Consider the following 20,274-nt stretch of genomic DNA (forward strand, 5'->3'; position numbering starts at 1 on the left):
ATCACTCTTTGCTTTCTCAAGATATCTTACCCTCTCTCTCTCTATTAAGATCTCCTTCTTGTTCTTCATTCTCTAAAAACCACTCCACTGATGTCTGTTTTTAAAACTGAAAAGAAGAAATCCCTTTCTCTCTCTACTGTATATTAGTGAAGATAGAAAGATCTGAGAGAAAGAAGGGAAGGGGCGTTAAAGAGCATGGGTCTTGGTCAGCCAGTTGCTTATTTCCATAGAAAATGAATGGAGGACTCCCTTGGACATGCTCCCAAGTGTACTTCCCCTCACAGGACAAGGTCATTTTGGTCTTTTCAGTCTGACAAAAACATTGAAATGACCAAATTGACCTTGTCACTGTGAGGGCGAGTATGCCCAGGATTCCCCCTATCATCATTGTAGTTCCATTCGGTTTCACATTTCCAAGAGAAATTCACGTTACTGACTGGTGAGTGCGCGATTCTCTATGGTAGGGGCTACCGAGTTCGTGCGTGTCTCACCAAGGGTGACCTTCAAATGGGAGTTGATCAACATGTGTGCAGCAGATTCCGTCGAATTAGATTGGGGAGTGCTAAAGAATGGATGTGTAAAGCACTTAATCATCCTTCAAGATAAATCCCGAATGTCTCCCCGTGCAACCCACAAATATATCAAAAATTTCTCCCACGACGGCGGATTGCCCGGCACTTGTCATTGAAAAAACCCGAAGTTGACCTTATTTGAATAACACTTTGTCATGATATACTTTGCAAACCGAACTCCGATTTGACTTCTACTTTCGCCGTTGGGTTCGTCTTGGGCTCCAGTTCTCTTCCAAATATAGATCTTGGCCAAATCACCAGACTCTACAATGTCTTCAAAATATCTTCATCCTTCTCTAGAATACACCTTCGGTTAAGCAAATAGTAGGCAAAATGGGACCTTCTACTATGTACAAGGCAGCCCGGTCCAAGATGGCATATTTCTAAGTGCATGGTGTTGCCTATGTTGTTGATTTGGGTTATCCTAGATGTTGTCCGACCCAAGATGCAGTTGTTGTTTGGTGCGCCTATGTGTGGGATGTGACATGCCGCATCCCTATCCTTCCCTGGTCATTTATGATGCATTCATAAATACTTTTGACACTTTGATACAATGAGGAAAGTTTTGTCCCACAAATAAACTAGAAAATAACTGATTTATTCAAAACTTCTAGAGAAATATTTTTGGAATTAATTCAGACCATTTGTATATTATAGAGTTGTTATATGCTAATCTAAGAAAGAGTTAGTGACTTAAGTTGGCCCTATCTGCACATGTCAGGCAAGCCTTTTATGAAAGTGTAATTAATTAAAGAGAAGATCTCAATGATTTTGTTTTAAATAAGAAGAGCTAATGACTTAATTTGGCCCTAACTGCATGTAGTACCCAGTTTTCTTTCTGAGGATGCCATTAGAAAAATAAGTGGGTTCATATAGCATAGACCCAGATTTCCTTTTTGCCCTTTTAATAAATAGTAACTGTAGCCTCCTTATTTCTTTTTCTCTCACCCGTAAAGAACAAGGTTGGGAAGGGGATTCTAGAGTGAGAAAGTGAGATTTTAAAGAGAGAAAGTGAAGAAGGAAAAGGAGGAGCTTGAAAGGGATTTGCTAAAGGGTTTAGTTTCTTCTTCTTGGTGCTACATCTCAAGTAGGTTTCTTCTTCCCTAGGGTTTACATAGCCCTCTTCAATTTTAAACCTAGTTTTGAATAGTTAGAACTACAACAGCTTTAAACTATCAATTGTTGCTAGGTTATCATCAACTTAGAACCAATTAGTGATACAATAAACTTATACTACGATTAGAAACTAATTACAACAAAAATATAGTAACCCTAGACCATTATAGTTACTGATGATGCACAAAATGTCTAGAAGTTGACTAACGTCTGAAGAGTCAAGATCAGACCTGAAGTCCATTGGGACTACCCGACTTAAGGCAAACAGGTCAGCTGAACCCTTGATGTTCCGTCACGTACTCTCTTAACTGGGAGGTCGGCTAGAGGAAACCAGCCCTGTAACACCCTTGGCATGAACGAATCAGCCATGGGATTTCTAACGGAATGAGGGGGAGGTCTTCGTAGCTTCGATCGATGTCTTACGCCTAGAACTGAGAAGGCAAAGCGCACCAAGCAATCTACCGACTTAATCCCAGAATCTCCGTAGAGATCTCATTCGGCTACAGATCTCTAAGTGTTTAAGCAAGTGTGCACTTCATGCATCCAAGGAAGGAAACTTCTCTCCAAATATCTATCACGTCGGCAGAATATCTACGAAAGATCCTTGAATTTAGGAAATTTCATCTATCCTGGATGTGAGATAAACACAAAGGGAAAACTTCCCTCCACAGCAATCACCGCCGCCTCTTAAGCCTATAAAAGACCCCCAAATCGTCCTTCAAAGGACACGATCTCAAAACCCTAGAAGATCATTGTTAACTCTGAGTTCCATAACTCGCCCCTAAAAGGAGCAATCAATATTCATTCTTTTACTGCAAAGAGCACCTGACTGGCTTGACCGTCTGAGCAGTTTTCGAACCCTTTGCAGGTTTCCCCCTAGGGAACAGACGAACAGGAGCGGTAAGCAGGAGCAGGAGCGAGGAGCAAGAAGCAGGAGCAGAGAGCATGAGAAGCAGAGATACAAAGCTGGAAGCAGATTCGATTGATAGGATCTAACCTGGCTTAACAGAACATTCAACTTAACGGAGGTTGTCATGCATCAACTCCTTGTTTCATGCTGATATAACGGAAGGCCATTTTGTGACATCAGCATTTGGCGCTAGAAGGAGGGGATCTCTCCAGCAAAATCATCAGTCTGGTAACCCGAACTCTTTTCATTAACTTTTCAGAACTAACTGTTTCTTCAAGACCCTCAGGAAAACATGTCTTTAGAGGGGCACACTCCACGCGGATCCTAGAACCAGATACCCAGCGCGGCCGAGCTCATGGCCACAATTGAACAGCTTAAGGCCGACTGCGGACGAGGGAACAAAGAGGTAAAGCGATTACAAGAAAGCCTCCGTAAGGCCGAAACAATCAAGAAAAGCACAGCACCGGAGGAAAGAAAGAAAGCAATCAAGATGCACGCCCGAAGACTTTTCTCGCTCAGTAATGCATTCTCGACCAGAGCTCTGGAATTACAGCCTGGCGACGAGATGCACTTAGAGAACATTTTAGACGAATACGGAGTACTGGACCAGAGCCGCCCATACGTCCCCAAAAACAAGGGGATCGGCGAAGGATGCATCGACGATCCGATAGTCTGTAAAGTACTCATACACTAAGTAGGGGAGCTGACTGAGAGAGAGAAAGAAAAGCAGTGGGGAAGAGCAGTGATACACCAGCCCCCTCTAAGTAGAGAGATATTGGAGCCAGAATAACCCAGGAACTTCAAATGCCCGACACTCGACCACTATCACGGTTTGGAGGATCCAGGAGTATTCTTCAATAATTACACCTCAGTGATGAACCTTTGTACCACTAACCAAAATGTATGGCGTGTGGTTTTCGCCACCATACTAAAAGGACCAGCTCAGGCATGGTACCAAGCATTGGCACCAGGTTCGATCAAATCCTTCGAGCAGCTCGCCCAAGTCTTCTGCGACGCTTTCCGAGGAAGCACCACAATCAAAAGAGAGACCGACGAAGTGTTTAATATAGTCCAAAGAAGAAACGAACCCCTTGCCACCTACTGGCAAAGGTTTCGAAACCTCATGATGCAGTTACCCAATTGGAACCAAAAGTTACGTTCGTCGCCTCGAAGAGGAGTCTCTGACAAGATGACATCATAAAAGAAATCTCTAGCCGATGGCAAGGCATGCTCGGGAAGCTGATAGAAAAGGTCCAACAATATAAGAAAGGAGAACGATTATCGAAGAATGAAGGAAGTGGCCAACATCCCATACGAAGGAGAGTTACTCAGGAGGAAAGAACGAGAGGACACAAAGCCCCTCGGAGAACGAGGCCGGAGTAGAAGATCAAGACCCGATTTCATCACATAACCCCGCTTACAAAGGGCAGAGAGGAAATCCTGCAGATATTTAAGTCGAAAGGCAAAGTAGTGATGCACCCGAAAAGGTTGCACACCCAAGCGGAGGTATCAAGTAGTAACCGGTAAAACCGGAGTCGATCCAAGGATAGGTTGGTAGTTTGGATAACGAAGGGTCTTATCCCTCGGTTTAGATGTCAAATACTAACTTAGGCTAAAAAGAAAATGAACAAAGATAAATGGGGGGTTTAAAGATTGGTTAATAAGAAATAAAGAAAACAAATAAAACTACTAAACAATCAAAGTAAAACGGGCGAGAGAGATTCGAGAGAAGAGTCGGAGGAACAAGAGTCGGGAGACGGAAAGAGTTGATTCGGGTAAAAGTTAATTGAGACGGTTACTTCGATCCACAAGATCGACAATGATAAATACTATGTATCTATTCACATGAAAGTGTAATTAACTTCACCCACATTGACAATCCTAAGCATCATGTGTCTAACTAAGCATAACCGATCAAACGTCACTAAGCATCGACTATCAAACTTACACACACCATCTAATGAATTGAGAATGAACAAGTATGACACTAATAAGCATAATACGTCAAACTAAGTATAATCGATCAAACGTCACTAAGCATCGATTATCAAACGACGTACGCATTATCAAAGTTCGTGTCAATAGACGATTACGATCGAGGCTTCTAGTTTATAAAACTAGACGAAGACAATTAAACTCACATGTAAACAAATAATAAGTCAATCATCACATTCAAATCATGCTTCAAGAGTATCCGAATACGAGAGTTCATGTATCGAAATTCGGGAATCCATAATGATAAATCTACAACTATGCATTGTCCGATTTAATGTGTCAAATACAAGCGATGTTCGACTCCTAAGGTGATGTCTATAAGTACTACGTATATCCGGAGATCATACCTAGTCAAACAAACGCCTAATTCGGTTAATCCCGAGTCATATCAAATGAACATCAATTCATAATCAAAACATCAAATCATATTAAACATAATCACAAATTCATCACATTTCATCTCATATAATCGACACACTTGATTTAGCTAACATGGTGAATAAGTAATAAATGAAAAGAAGATGATGAGAAATCCCCCTTTTTCGATGTGGTTTGAGGCTAGGTTCGTCGAGAAAATTGAGTCTCTAAGTGTAGTCGATCTCCCCGTAGCAATTTTCTGGATTTCCCTTTAATAGTGAACTTTGGGTGTCCCCGAGCAAAAATCAGATTTCCCCATAGCGACCACCATCATCTTCTCCATTTTTTACCCAAACTCCATTAAAGCTTCATCAAGCTTTCTCTCTCTAGAGATTTCTTACCCAAAATCAAATCAAACTACATGGGAAGATAGATCAAGACATGGGGAATAAAAGCCCTAAGGTTTTGAATCAAGAAAGTTGCCGGAAAACCATGAAAAATCCGATCAAGAAAGCTAGGTTTCCGGCCAAAAATCATCAAAATCCGGCCATGTCCCTTCATTCCAAGCTGTCCCGTGCCCCGTGCGCGCGTCCCATGCACGTCCGAGCCGCAGCCGCATCCCGTGAAGGCGTCCCGAGCTCGGAGAAGCTTGCAGCCCGAGCTAGAAAGCTTGCAGCCCGAGCTGCTGAGCTGCTGTCGCTGCTGCTGTACTAGCCGTCGCTGCTGCTGTGCTGTCGCGGTTCCTGCTGGCCGTCGCTGCTGCTGCCGTCCCATATAGCTCTCCCGAGCAGCAGCTCGTGTGTAGCCCGAGCTGCTGCTCGGCCGGCCAAAGCTAGGCCGGCCAAGTGAGCTGGCCGGCCTATGCTTTGGCCGGATCCTCCTTCTTCTTACTCTCTTGTTCTCTCTCTATCAAACCTTTAAGCTCTCTAACTCCAAGAACAAAAACCCTAAACCCTTAGCCTCCTCTCTCTCTTGGTTGTTAGAATGATAGAATGAGGAAGAAGATGAATAGTGATGACCCCCTCTTTTTGACTCAAACCCTAGGTCAAGACTTGACTTTGACTCAAACTTGAGTCCATAAAGAGAGGGTGCTCATATAATGTTTCCATGTCATTCTTCTTTGGGTTCTTGGGCTTGGTTGTGGGCTTCTCAACTAGAAGTCCAAGGAGTGCCTTTATGGAATCCTTGTTTTAAGACCGAACCTTGACTTCTTTCTTTCACAACTTCCCCGTCCGAGCTTGGAATTGACTTCCGTTTTCACCGTTGGACTCGTCTTTGACTCCTCTTCTCATTTGATTTGCTTGGAGTCTTTTTCTCTCGTTTTGGGCACATGAAATGATAGTGATAATTCGCTCCCTTTATTCCGAATTAAGTTCTTTATTCCAAATATGGTACCTAAACAAGAAAAACACATAAAATATTACAAATAACACTCGAAAAGGACTAATTAGTCTATGTTAGGCTCCTTAAATGTGACATTTTCGTGTCACATCAACATCCCCAAACTTGAACTTTGCTAGTCCTCGAGCAAACAAAACAAAATACAAGCCTAACTCACTTTCGGAGGCATCCCGGTTGCATTTAGCGTATGCAACAAGCCGTTAAACCTCTAGGTTACCCCTAGAGGACGAGTGTCGTCTCGTGAGGGTTTCCATAGATGACGCCCACAAACATCGTGGTTTCAAATACACAAGGGTCCAACATCCAAATCGTAGATAAGCATGATTGATATAGTAAAGGGTTTAAGCATGTCAACACATAATGAATCAAGTAAATAAGCTCTTGTAAAAGCTAAAGGCCCCTTCACTAATGATCTTACCCTAAAGTGCTAGTGTCATACCATAATGAGCAAAATCTATGTTCCGAAGCCACAACGCCTTGATTCCTAAGTTAGTACATTTCGCCTCGACTTCGGCCTCACGGACATACACTCCAAATATGAAATCACTCAAGAATGGTTCGCTCGTATGTGTGAGTGTGATCACTAACATGGACTCAACACATAAAAAGGGGTGAGGACAACATTTTGGAACGAATGATCTTCGAAAAGGAATTAGCCACTAAATAGAGTGGAGAAGCTCACTCGCCCTTCTCGCCCATTCTACCCTCTAAGAATGCCTTCTAAAGGTTAACGGATACTAGAAATGGATGATGATGGTGGATCCCCGAGAATGTCGAACTCTTCATGATAGAACCTCTTAAGCATTTCCACATTCGTTTCTTGCTTCGAATACTTATTCATGAACATACACACAAACACACATATATACAATCACACCACTCACACAAAAGAGCTAACATGCTCAAACATAACATAAACAACTTTATTAATCATTCTTTTTTTTCTTTTTGTCTTTCTTTCTTTTCTTTTTCTTTGTTTTTTCATTCTTTTTTTTTTCCTTTTCTTTTTTCTTTTTTTTTCTTTTTCGTAACACAAATACAATCAACCAAAACAAAATACAATACGCATAACTCTATTCTTGCAATCAACCTTTCATATCATACTTGCTCCTGACATTCTTCATTCTTTCTTCTCATGTCTTCATTTTCGGGATATAAGATGATAGATGATGATGGAGTATCCGCCTCCCTCTAATTGGCAATCTCATTGGGTTTCATGGACTACAAGGGCAAGGTTTATTCGCTATCCTAATGTCACTCCTAGTGGCTAAGGAAGTTGAGCACACGAGATCAAATGAGCTCTTTTAATAGGTACGAGGTTGAGTAGCTCTTCATTCTACTCGGAGTTAGCGCGGAAGAGTACACTCGAAGGGCAATTTAGGCTTTGAGCTCTCACATGGGTTAAGTCTCCACTAATGACTACTCTAGGCCTCTTAGAGATGTTTCTTCTTCACTAAGATGTTACTCCCATAGTATAACACAAACACTCAAAGACTCGACTTTCATGCAAAGACCATTAGCAATCACAAAACCCATCAACTCGATACATATGCATCAACATTCTTAAAACTATCACTATAATCACATGCAAATCTACTCAAAATGTTCAAAAATTTTCAAATTTTAGCTAATTTGAACCCTTTTGTCTTTGAAACCCATGGTCATGCATTGGTTATGGTCATATCCCGCAACATCCCCAAACTTAAAACTAACATTGTCCTCAATGTTCAAAGCATACACTCACCAAATGATAAAGAGGCACATCAATTTAAAGAGAAGAGTGGAGAGATATTACCATAACCGAAGGAGATAAAAGATGATACTACCAAGACTCATGTATAACGAGGTTCCAAGTTGATGCCTAGCTCACGCCATCCCCAAACTTGGAACAAACCACGCCTTAGAAGTAAAACAAGTAAGAAATGCTCCTAAAATATCCAAAAATATAATGAGAATGAAGCACATAAAAAGCAAGACCATATAAAATGACCACTCACGCGGGATCACTCGATTGCATTTCGCTATGCAATTAGCCTTTGATTCTCTTGTTTTCACACAAGAGCACGAGTTATGTCTCGCGGAGGGTTTCCAGAGATGCTACCCACAAACATCAAAGGCCACCTTAGTCGGCTAACGACCATAAAGTAACAAACGGAAGATTTGGGGATCAACCCAAAGAAAACTATATACAAATGCTAAAAATCTCACAATAATATCGAAGCATATAAGTGCACGTGAAACTAAAAGCGAAAAGAGACCATCCCCAAACTTAGTGGATGCACGGTCCACTAAGTACGCATATATGCTAGGGGCGACGACTAAAAAGTCGTCAAAAGGGTCGACATATAAGGGAAATGGGAGGAGGTCAGTCCGAGGCAAATAATCAAACTCAAGCTTAGTGGATAAGACATCCACTAAGTCCCTAGACATGCTAGGAAAGACGTCCGAAGTGTCCCATAAGGGGTCAACAACCGAGTCTGAGATCATGTGGAAGGTCGAACTAGACTCTAAGGGTAAGGCAATAGGCTCGGGGACCAAGTCAAGGTCCATAAGTTCCTTAGGTAAATAATCCAACAAGCTATCTGCTATCTCTTCAACTACTATGTTATCGACATCCTTAAAGGCATCGGGAGCCTCAAAGTTAGGCATAACACCTTCCATCCTACATAACTCATCCAAGTAATCACAAGTGCTAAAAATTGGAAAGTTCAATAACGTGTGATCCCCAAACTTGCTCATAGAGCTATCATCCTGAACATTAAAATCTAATATAGTCTGATCATGGTGAGATGACAATGGTCGAGGGAGTGAGCAACAAGGGTCATCGGTCTGTTCAATCTCAAATGGTCTATCAAGAGCTTCATCGACATTTAACTTAAGACTAGAGTTAGGTGTATTACCCTCACCATCATTCATAGTCTCCTCTTGAGTTTGGGGTGCGCAAACCCCTTCCTCGTCGATGATAGGCTCCGACTCAATTCTATCAACAATATTGAGAATCCATTCCGTAATCTCTTTGATTTCTCGATTGAATCTAGTTTGGTACTCTAAAATTGCTTGGAGAGTATCTTCTGACATCTCCTCGTAATAAGGCACATGAGTATAACTAGACGACGACTCTCGCGGAACACGGATCATGGGACAATACTCGGTCAGATGATCTAAGCTTGCACAAATAGCACAAACCGGGCTAATGGTCTCCACAGTCCTTTCTTCACTACCTTCATGTAGATACCTCGACTCGACTCTTTGAGTAGAACTATCGCGTCGGGAATTGTCATCACTAAGTGAACCGTTCATATATGCTTGTCGATAGTCACGAAGACTTCGACGTGGTCGATCAATACTAATGGAACTACGGTTATCATCAAATGACAAATCCATACATGAAGGTGTGGTCATCCCAAATTCTTGTCAATAATCTCAAAGACTCTTACGGGGTTGATTACCCTCATGCTCATAATCCCTAAAACCATGTTCATGACGAGTCTGACCGACTCCATACATTCGTCGATATTCACCCATGGTCATCCTAGGTCGGTCAGGTTCAACTCGCCTATTCCTATCACTAGTCGGACCATTCCTATATAAGTTTGAGTAGTCCTGATGACTTGTAGATGGTCGACTAGTGTTGGAAAGAGTTCGCATATGGTCATTCTCATCAAATGACCAACTTGCCATGATCTCACAATATTCAAGGATACTAACACACAATCGCAAAAATGAGAACAAACACTTATAGAACTAAACAATCACAGACAAGTAAAAAGGATGAGATAGAATGCGATACTATCGAGTGCTCCTCTCGTTTCGTTCGCCTTTTCCTTGGCTTCTCGATTCCTTCCTTTTCCCTCGCCTTTATGTCGCTTTTGGCTCTTTTCTCGACGGTACCTAAAAAGAAGATAAAAAACTACAAAAATAAATAAAGAGAAAACGTCTAAGAGAGCAACTAACACAAGACTAATGAACAAAACAACAAACGCTATCCTAACTACTAAACCTATCCCCGGCAGCAGCGCCAAAAACTTGATGCACCCGAAAAGGTTGCACACCCAAGCGGAGGTATCAAGTAGTAACCGGTAAAACCGGAGTCGATCCAAGGATAGGTTGGTAGTTTGGATAATGAAGGGTCTTATCCCTCGGTTTAGATGTCAAATACTAACTTAGGCTAAAAAGAAAATGAACAAAGATAAATGGGGGGTTTAAAGATTGGTTAATAAGAAATAAAGAAAACAAATAAAACTACTAAACAATCAAAGTAAATCGGGCGAGAGAGATTCGAGAGAAGAGTCGGAGGAACAAGAGTCGGGAGACGGAAAGAGTTGATTCGGGTAAAAGTTAATTGAGACGGTTACTTCGATCCACAAGATCGACAATGACAAATACTATGTATCTATTCACATGAAAGTGTAATTAACTTCACCCACATTGACAATCCTAAGCATCATGTGTCTAACTAAGCATAACCGATCAAACGTCACTAAGCATCGACTATCAAACTTACACACACCATCTAATGAATTGAGAATGAACAAGTATGACACTAATAAGCATAATACGTCAAACTAAGTATAATCGATCAAACGTCACTAAGCATCGATTATCAAACGACGTACGCATTATCAAAGTTCGTGTCAATAGACGATTACGATCGAGGCTTCTAGTTTATAAAACTAGACGAAGACAATTAAACTCACATGTAAACAAATAATAAGTCAATCATCACATTCAAATCATGCTTCAAGAGTATCCGAATACGAGAGTTCATGTATCGAAATTCGGGAATCCATAATGATAAATCTACAACTATGCATTGTCCGATTTAATGTGTCAAATACAAGCGATGTTCGACTCCTAAGGTGATGTCTATAAGTACTACGTATATCCGGAGATCATACCTAGTCAAACAAACGCCTAATTCGGTTAATCCCGAGTCATATCAAATGAACATCAATTCATAATCAAAACATCAAATCATATTAAACATAATCACAAATTCATCACATTTCATCTCATATAATCGACACACTTGATTTAGCTAACATGGTGAATAAGTAATAAATGAAAAGAAGATGATGAGAAATCCCCCTTTTTCGATGTGGTTTGAGGCTAGGTTCGTCGAGAAAATTGAGTCTCTAAGTGTAGTCGATCTCCCCGTAGCAATTTTCTGGATTTCCCTTTAATAGTGAACTTTGGGTGTCCCCGAGCAAAAATCAGATTTCCCCATAGCGACCACCATCATCTTCTCCATTTTTTACCCAAACTCCATTAAAGCTTCATCAAGCTTTCTCTCTCTAGAGATTTCTTACCCAAAATCAAATCAAACTACATGGGAAGATAGATCAAGACATGGGGAATAAAAGCCCTAAGGTTTTGAATCAAGAAAGTTGCCGGAAAACCATGAAAAATCCGATCAAGAAAGCTAGGTTTCCGGCCAAAAATCATCAAAATCCGGCCATGTCCCTTCATTCCAAGCTGTCCCGTGCCCCGTGCGCGCGTCCCATGCACGTCCGAGCCGCAGCCGCATCCCGTGAAGGCGTCCCGAGCTCGGAGAAGCTTGCAGCCCGAGCTAGAAAGCTTGCAGCCCGAGCTGCTGAGCTGCTGTCGCTGCTGCTGTACTAGCCGTCGCTGCTGCTGTGCTGTCGCGGTTCCTGCTGGCCGTCGCTGCTGCTGCCGTCCCATATAGCTCTCCCGAGCAGCAGCTCGTGTGTAGCCCGAGCTGCTGCTCGGCCGGCCAAAGCTAGGCCGGCCAAGTGAGCTGGCCGGCCTATGCTTTGGCCGGATCCTCCTTCTTCTTACTCTCTTGTTCTCTCTCTATCAAACCTTTAAGCTCTCTAACTCCAAGAACAAAAACCCTAAACCCTTAGCCTCCTCTCTCTCTTGGTTGTTAGAATGATAGAATGAGGAAGAAGATGAATAGTGATGACCCCCTCTTTTTGACTCAAACCCTAGGTCAAGACTTGACTTTGACTCAAACTTGAGTCCATAAAGAGAGGGTGCTCATATAATGTTTCCATGTCATTCTTCTTTGGGTTCTTGGGCTTGGTTGTGGGCTTCTCAACTAGAAGTCCAAGGAGTGCCTTTATGGAATCCTTGTTTTAAGACCGAACCTTGACTTCTTTCTTTCACAACTTCCCCGTCCGAGCTCGGAATTGACTTCCGTTTTCACCGTTGGACTCGTCTTTGACTCCTCTTCTCATTTGATTTGCTTGGAGTCTTTTTCTCTCGTTTTGGGCACATGAAATGATAGTGATAATTCGCTCCCTTTATTCCGAATTAAGTTCTTTATTCCAAATATGGTACCTAAACAAGAAAAACACATAAAATATTACAAATAACACTCGAAAAGGACTAATTAGTCTATGTTAGGCTCCTTAAATGTGACATTTTCGTGTCACATCAAGTAGAGCTGCCCAAACCTAACAACGACAGAGAGGAGTTCGGCACCAGAGACATGACCGCATGCCGACACCTCAGGAACCCCTTAGAAGAAATGGTAAAGAAAGGTAAACAAGACAAGTACATCCGGAAAGAGCAAGAAATTCCTGAATATAATAACAAGAGGTCAGCAAATAAAGGAGGAATTGGGTTGGGATTGGACATCGACACACATTTCACGAGCTCCAGGAAAGCGGCTAAAGGATCAGAAGAGAATGACGGAATAATCGGCAGCATCAATACCATTATCGGGGGACCAACCCTTAGTAGAAACAACAAGGGAGAGCAGCGCCGATACACCAACGAGGCAAAAAGCATGCCAGCCCTGTTCGGCAGGCCCAGCAAGGAAACACCACCTATCACCTTCACTGATGATGATTTGATAGCAGTAATCACTCCACAGACAGATTTGATGGTAATAACAGCAATGGTGGCAAATTGGAATGTTGGACGCATCCTAGTCGACATAGGGAGTTTACCCGAAGACATGAGCCGTACATGCTTTCAAAAACTCGGGCTAAGTCCTAAATACCTTAAATCGTACAAATCTTGTTTGATAGGTTTCGGCGACAATCAAGTGGAAACCAACGGGACGGCGTCGTTACCCATATTGATAGGAGACGGGAAGGTAAAAAAGGCTATAATGCTAAACTTCGTCATAGTCGACAAAATGCACGCCTACAACGTCATACTAGGAAGGAACTTCCTAAGGGAATCCACAGCCATAATCTCTATGAACTACCTAATGATAAAATCCCCAGTCCCGAGAACAAACCTCGTAGGGACGGTGAGAGGGAATCAACAAGTAGCTCGGGAATGCTATCTGATCTCGGCCCAGAACTGTAGAGAGGAGACAACCAACCCGGCGACCGTCGGAGGAAATAAAGTTTTCTACGGAGATCCCACAACAGATATGCCGGAATAAAAGCCGCTCAGGTACGACGAACGGTTACTACATTATCCGATTTCCAATTTATTTGATAAATAAAGCCGTTAGGCGGGAGAATAACACTACAAGCTAGAGTCTTTATCAATAAAACGGTATTTTTCAATAAAAATACAACTGGATCAAGGAGAAGTCTTAACGAAACTAGTCATGCTCAAGGCGACAAAATTAGCTCTGGTAGACCAAGCTACGACTAGAGGCCTCAAAGAGAAGTCCTAACGAAACTAGTCGAGCTCAAGACGACGAGAACGAGCAGCTCTGATAGCCCAAACTACGACCAGATGCCTCAGGGAGAAGTCCTAACAAAACTAGTTGAGCTCAAACTGACGAAAATAGCTACAGTAGCCCAAGTAAGACCAGAGGCCTAAGGAAAAGTCCTAGCGAAACTAGTTGAGCTCAAGCCAACAAAAACAACCCTGGTAGCGAAAGCAACGACCAAGGACCTTGGGAGATGTCCCAGTGAAGTTAGTCGTGCTCGAAGCCGACGAAACAACCCTGGTAGCTAAGCCCATGACCAGGGGTGGAATCTAGACCTAGAAACAAAAACAATTATACAGGGCTAATTCGGGCTTTAATTTGCAGAAGGAATTAGTCAATTAGGTCATGGTAGAATCGGTCTAACTTTTTTTCGTTTGTGTAGGAGCAATCATCTGGAGCATGCGTAGTAAGATAGGAGAATTACATTAGTAAGATTAGGGCTAATCAAACATAATATGTATTTGATCCATTATCTTTTTTATACAGAAGCAAATGGGAGAAACAAGCGAGTAACAGGAACAGAGGGGGACAATCACAGACGAGAAGCTATGATACATCAGAAGAAGAGGAAGGAGCGGCAGGAGGACTGCCAACGACCACCGAGGCTTTGATAATCACGGAAAGTAGCCGACCACCCCCACAGCGGCGAACCAAATACCCGACGGTCGACGAATAAACCAGGGGATAGAGAGGACTAGCTACGGCCAACACCGAAAGATTGTCGTCATCCAACAGGTCCCGAGGACGAAGGACCTCAATGAAACCTTCACCAGCCACTTTCATGCATAAGTTCTCAACAGAGGAATCATCGTCGTTGAGGGCCATGTAAAAGGCCATCCCTATGTCGCCACCAGGAAGAGTTATATTAACCATTAGGAGATCCATGACAAGAATTACAAGATACTCGTACTGCACTTTCAGGCATATTTATAGCACAAAGGGCATTCATGAATGGGCACGTCCATCGAAGAGTCACGACGAATATAAGATAGAATGTCTCTAACTACTATGTCATCGACGTCCTTAAAGGCATCGGGAGCCTCAAAGTTAGGCATAACACCTTCCATTCTACATAACCCATCCAAATAATCACAAGTGGTAAAGGTTGAAAAGTTCAACATCGTGTGATCCCCAAACTTGCTCGTAGAGCTATCATCCTTAACATCAAAATCTAGTGTAGTCCTATTATGGTGAGATGACAATGGTTGAGGGAGTGAGCAATGAGGGTCATCGGTCAATTCAATCTCGAAGGGTCTATCGGGAGCTTCTTCGACATTTAACTTAAGACTAGAGTTAGGTGTATTACCCTCACCATCATTCATAGTCTCCTCTTGAGTTTGGGGTGCGCAAACCCCTTCCTCGTCGATGATAGGCTCCGAGTCGATTCTATCAACAATATTGATAATCCATTCCGTGATCTCTTTTATTTCTCGATTGAATCTAGTTTGATACTCTAATACTAATTGGAGAGTCTCTTCAGACATCTCCTCGTAATAAGGTACATGAGTATAACTAGACAAAGACTCTCGCGGAACACGGATCATGGGACAATAGTCGGTCAAATGGTCTAAGCTCGCACAAATAGCACAAACCGGGCTAATGGTCTCCATGGTCCTTTCTTCACTACCTTCATGTAAATACCTAGACTCGACTCTTTGAGTGGAATCATCGAGTCGGGAATTGTCATCACTAAGTGAACCATTCATATATGTTTGTCGATAGTCACGAAGACTTCGACGTGGTCGATCAATACTAATGGAACTACGGTTATCATCCAATGACAAATCCATACATGAAGGTGTGGTCATCCCAAATTCTTGTCGATAGTCTCGAAGACTCCTACGGGGTTGGTTACCCGCATGCTCATAATCCCTAAAACCATGTTCAGGACGAGTCTGACCGACTCCATACATCCGTCGATATTCACCCATGGTTATCTTAGGTCGGTCAGGCTCAACTCGCCTACCCCTATCACTAGTCGGAACATTCCTATGTAAATTTGTGTAGTCCTTATGACTTGTAGATGGTCGACTAGTGTTGGAAAGGGTTCGCATAAGGTCATTCTCATCAAATGACCAACTTGTCATGATCTCACAATGTTCAAGGATACTAACACACAATCGCAAAATGGGACAAACACTTATAGACTAACAATCACACACAAGTAAAAAAGATGAGATAGAATGCGATACTATCGAGTGCTCCTCTCGTTTCGTTCGTCTTTCTCCTTAAACTTCTCGAATCCTTCCTTTTCCTTCGCCTTTATGTCACTTTTGGCTCTTTTCTCGAAAACGGTACCTAAAAAGAAGATAAAAAACTACAAAAATAAATAAAGAGAAATCGTCTAAGAAAGCACTAACACAAGACTAATGAACAAAACAACAAACGCTATCCTAACTACTAAACCTATCCCCGGCAGCGGCGCCAAAAACTTGATACACCCGAAAAGGTTGCACACCCAAGCGGAGGTATGAAGTAGTAACCGGTAAAACCGGAGTCGATCCAAGGATAGGAAGGTAGTTTGGATGTCGAAGGGTCTTATCCCTCGGTCTAGATATTAAAAGCTAACTTAGACTAAAAAGGAAAGAAACAAAGGTAAACGAGGGTTTTGATTGAATAAGCAATAAAGAAAACAAATAAACTAATTAAACGATAAAAGTAAACGGGCGAGAGAGATTCGAGAGAAGAGTCGGAGGAACAAGAGTCGGGAGACGGTAAGAGTTGATTCGGGCAAAGGTTAATTGAGACGGATATTTCGATCCACAAGATCGACAATGACAAAATACTATGTATCTATTCACATGAAAGTTTAATTAACTTCACCCACATTAACAATCCTAAGCATCATGTGTCTAACTAAGCATAACCGATCAAACGTCACTAAGCATCGACTATCAAACTTACACACACCATCTAATGAATTGAGAATGAACAAGTATGACACTAATAAGCATAATACGTCAAACTAAGTATAACCGATCAAACGTCACTAAGCATCGATTATCAAACTAAGTACGCATTATCAAAGTTCGTGTCAATAGACGATTACGATCAAGGCTTCTAGTTTATAAAACTAGACGAAGACAATTAAACTCACATGTAACAAATAATAAGCCAATCATCACATTCAAATCATGCTTCAAGAGTATCCGAATACGAGAGTTCATGTATCGAAGTCCGGGAATCTATAATGATAATCTACAACTATGTATTGTCCGATTTAATGTGTCAAATACAATCGATGTTCGACTCCTAAGGTGGTGTCTATAAGGACTACGTATATCCGGAGGTCATACGTAGTCAAACAAACGTCCTAAATCGGTTAATCCCGAGTCGTCGAAAGTATCACACATGAAATACGATTAAAACGATAATCGAATCAAATGAACATCAATTCATAATCAAAACATCAAATCATATTAAACATAATCACAAATTCATCACATTTCATCTCATATAATCGACACACTTGATTTAGCTAACATGGTGAATAAGTAATAAATGAAAAGAAGATGATGAGAAATCCCCCTTTTTCGATGTGGCTCGAGGCTAGGTTCGTCGAGAAAATGAGTCTCTAAGTGTAGTCGATCTCCCCGTAGCGATTTTCTGGATTTCCCTTTAATAGTGCACTTTGGGTGTCCCCGGGCAAAAATCAGATTTCCCCATAGCACTCATCATCATCTTCTCCATCTCAAGAACATCCACCATTAAAGCTTCATCAAGCTTTCTCTCTCTAGAGATTTTTCACCCAAAATCAAATCAAACTACATGGGAAGATAGATCAAGACATGGGGAGTAAAAACCCTATGGTTTCGAATCAAAAATGTTGCCGGAATCCCTTGAAAAATCCGGTCAAAGAAACCCTAGTTCCGGCCAACCCTAGATCCGGCCATGACAAGATGGAGTTCCGGCCAGCAGCTTCCGAGCACGTCCCTGCAGCCGCGACCCGTGCTCATGCATCCGAGCTGTCCCGTGCCTTGTCCGAGCAGCTCCCGTGAAGCACAGCCCGAGCAGCAGCTTGTCACAGCCCACATGATTGGAGCACAAAACAGCAGCTAAGAGGGCCGGACAGTAGCTACCCGAGAGCACCACAACAGCCCAGACAGCAGCTTCCTAAGCAGCCCAAACAGCACACATGTTCCGGGCTGCATTGTACATAGTTGGAGCATCTCTTTGGCCCGGCCCAAAGGGGAATTCTAGAGATGGCATGGAGATATTTTGAGAGATTTTTCTAGAGATACTTGGAGCCCAAGTAACCTAGAGATTTCCATAGCCATTAGATGGGTTACATGTGGATAAATCCCAACCATCCATTGTATATAGGAACTAGTATAAATAGGGGATCACCCCCTCATTTGTAAAGCATCCAAGCAAGGATTCAAAGCAATAGTGTGAGAGTTGAGTGACTTGGGAAACGTGCCCAAAAGCCTTCTTGTATACAAAGAGTTCTTAGTAATAAAGATCAAAGTTCTCTTTAGTTGGTGCACACTTTTGAAGCTTATCTTTCTTGGGTCTTTGCCTACTTAGTCAAAGTTACTTAGGCATTCGGGAAGGTTAAGGCTTAGACTTGTACTTAGGAGGAAGCTAAGTCAAGTGCCGCACGGTGCTAAAGTAGGAGCGAAAACTTTACCCCGTGACAGTTGGTATCAGAGCCACGTCGGAACTATGTCAAGCGAAGTGGAGAACGTTCCTCTGCCAGAGCCAAGGAAGGAAGGGCGGTCCAAGGCCAAGGGTGGTAAGTCTGCTAGAGAGAAGTCTGCAGAAAGGGACGCGTCCATAGAGGCAAGGTTGGAGCAACTAGAGACCAAGTTTGACATGTTGCTGGGACGTGTCGTGAAGGTTGAAGAAGCCTTTCCTGACCTCAGTGAAGAGGTAGAAAAGGTAATGGGTAGTCAGAATGAGGCTATAGCCAATCTTGAGAAGTCCGTAGAGACTACCGTGGAGGTACTCAAGAGGGAGATGGCAGCTATAGCCAGACCTTCCACTGCGGTCGAGAGGATGCATGCCCAGTTTGAGGAGTTCAAGACCCGGATTGCTTTACTAGAGAAAGCCGTGGCAAATAGTGAAGGACCCTCAACTAGGGAAGGACCAAGGGTCAAGGTGCCTGACCCTGAGAGTTTTACTGGAGCCAGGAATGCCAAAGAGGTTGACAACTTCATATGGCATATGGAGCAGTACTTCAAGGCTATCTATCTTGAGGACCCAGAATCCATGGTGAGCACAGCAGCCATGTACCTGAAGGGAGATGCCTTAACATGGTGGCGACGCAAATCAGGCGACGTCGAGAAGGGACTTTGCAGGATGGACTCTTGGGAAGACTTCAAAAAGGAATTCAAAGCGCAATTCTTCCCAGAGAATGTTGAGTATCGGGCCCGTGATAGGCTGATGAATCTCAAGCATACAGGTAGCATCACCGACTATGTTAAACAATTTAATGCCCTTATGCTTGATATAACCCACATGACCGACGAAGACCGACTTTATTTCTTTCTCCATGGTCTCAAACCTTGGGCCGCAACCGAGCTACGTAGAAGAGGGGTTGAAGACCTACCCACCGCCCTTTGTACTGTAGAGAAGCTGGATGACTATACATATAGGTCCGACCAAAGTGCCAAGACCAAACCATCTAAAGGCAACCAGGGCAAAAGTGGGGGAGAAAGCAAGCAATCACCAAGGGACACCCGTAGAGATGCCCCTAAGGAAGGTCAGAAGGGCCCGAGGGACTGGAAGGGCAAGTGGAAGACGACGGCCCGTCCAAAGAAATGCTTCCTGTGCGCAGGAGACCACATGTCATATGAATGTCCCATGAGAGCTAAACTTAATTCTCTCCTGACCGAACCTGATGAAAGCCAAGAAGAGCCACACATGGGTTCCATTAGTCTCAATGCTCTCAAGGGAACTCAACCCAACAAACTCAGGAAAGGAAGGAGCCTTATGTATGTTGACATCCTACTTGGTGGGAAAGCTACTAGGGCCATGACCGATTGTGGAGCCACAGATAACTTCATAGTCCCAGATGAGGCTAGAAGATTGGGACTTAAGTATGAAGGAGACGCGAGTAAGATGAAGGCAGTGAACTCGCCTCCTAAGACCGTGCATGGAGTAGCACGGAATGTACCACTAAAGATTGGCACCTGGAGTGGTACTGTGGACTTCATGGTAGCAGACATGGATGACTTCAAGGTTGTCCTTGGGTTGGATTTCATGGAGCATGCCAAAGCAACCATTAGCCCTTACTTGAATGTTGTCAGCATCCATGATGAGAAGTCACCATGTATGGT

The 20,274-nt window shown here is 42.8% G+C and overlaps 1 protein-coding gene across 1 annotated transcript; it reads right to left on the reverse strand.

Annotated features, from left to right (window-relative positions):
* Positions 1-7,477: 7,477 nt before the first annotated feature.
* On the reverse strand, positions 7,478-16,513 carry LOC147567045 (uncharacterized). Its single transcript, XM_086653660.1, has 2 exons — positions 15,054-16,513; positions 7,478-9,005 (listed from the first exon to the last, which is right to left on the reverse strand). Exons 1-2 carry the CDS (start codon positions 16,078-16,080, stop codon positions 8,482-8,484), a joined length of 1,551 nt encoding a protein of 516 aa, XP_086509786.1. The 5' UTR covers positions 16,081-16,513; the 3' UTR covers positions 7,478-8,481.
* Between the last annotated feature and the right edge of the window lie 3,761 nt (positions 16,514-20,274).

This window comes from Eschscholzia californica, unplaced genomic scaffold, assembly GCF_041429995.1.
Source record: "Eschscholzia californica isolate CP2 unplaced genomic scaffold, dmEscCali1.0.p SCAF_1, whole genome shotgun sequence".
Taxonomy (NCBI): domain Eukaryota; kingdom Viridiplantae; phylum Streptophyta; class Magnoliopsida; order Ranunculales; family Papaveraceae; genus Eschscholzia; species Eschscholzia californica.

What these genes read in the sequence shown, in the direction of transcription:
- LOC147567045 (XM_086653660.1), bottom strand. Translation starts at nt 16,080, where the DNA reads ATGACAAGTTGGTCATTTGATGAGAATGACCTTATGCGAACCCTTTCC. An exon ending in TGGGTTATGTAGAATGGAAG is followed by an intron (nt 9,006 to 15,053) that starts GTGTTATGCCTA and finishes GTAGGATGGAAG; the next exon opens with GTGTTATGCCTAACTTTGAG.